Source organism: Penaeus monodon, chromosome 30 (genome assembly GCF_015228065.2).
Source record: "Penaeus monodon isolate SGIC_2016 chromosome 30, NSTDA_Pmon_1, whole genome shotgun sequence".
Taxonomy (NCBI): Eukaryota; Metazoa; Arthropoda; class Malacostraca; order Decapoda; family Penaeidae; genus Penaeus; species Penaeus monodon.
Genome location: NC_051415.1, coordinates 14,007,666 through 14,008,025, shown reverse-complemented (window position 1 = coordinate 14,008,025; position 360 = coordinate 14,007,666). Strand labels below are relative to the sequence as shown.

At 58.1% G+C, this 360-nt stretch overlaps 1 protein-coding gene across 4 annotated transcripts in view; it reads right to left on the bottom strand.

The window, feature by feature from the left end:
- LOC119592534 (sulfotransferase 1E1-like) overlaps positions 1-360 on the bottom strand; it is an 8,190-nt gene that overhangs the window by 2,061 nt on the left and 5,769 nt on the right. For all 4 annotated transcript variants that reach the window (XM_037941397.1, XM_037941395.1, XM_037941396.1 and 1 more), the window contains exon 6: positions 4-296. In XM_037941397.1, coding sequence (XP_037797325.1) covers positions 4-296 — 293 coding nt within the window. The remainder of the gene's footprint in view (positions 1-3; positions 297-360) is intronic.

Here is a 360-nt window from a genome sequence, read left to right as displayed (position 1 = left end):
TACATCTCCAGCTGCTCTCGCGAAAGCTGTAGGCCCAAGAACCTCCCGAGTTTGTGGAGTTGCTGGAGGCCGTGGCGCTGCAGGTCCTCGTAAAAGACGAAGTGGACATGAGGATGGCGCCTCCGTTCCCACGCAGGCGCCACGTGGTCCCAGAACCGGCCGTAGAAGACGTCTCCTGCCATGAAGGATTTGGTGAAGGCTTCGAAACTCCCTTCGAACCTATAGGTGTTGATTAGGCGGCAGTGGTGGTGGTAGGACACGCAGGCGTCCTTGGGGTTGCGACACACGTACACCACCTGCACGCAGCGACAGCGCGGCGGGAAATGCAGGTTGACAATATTAAGTGCCGTCAAAAAACGC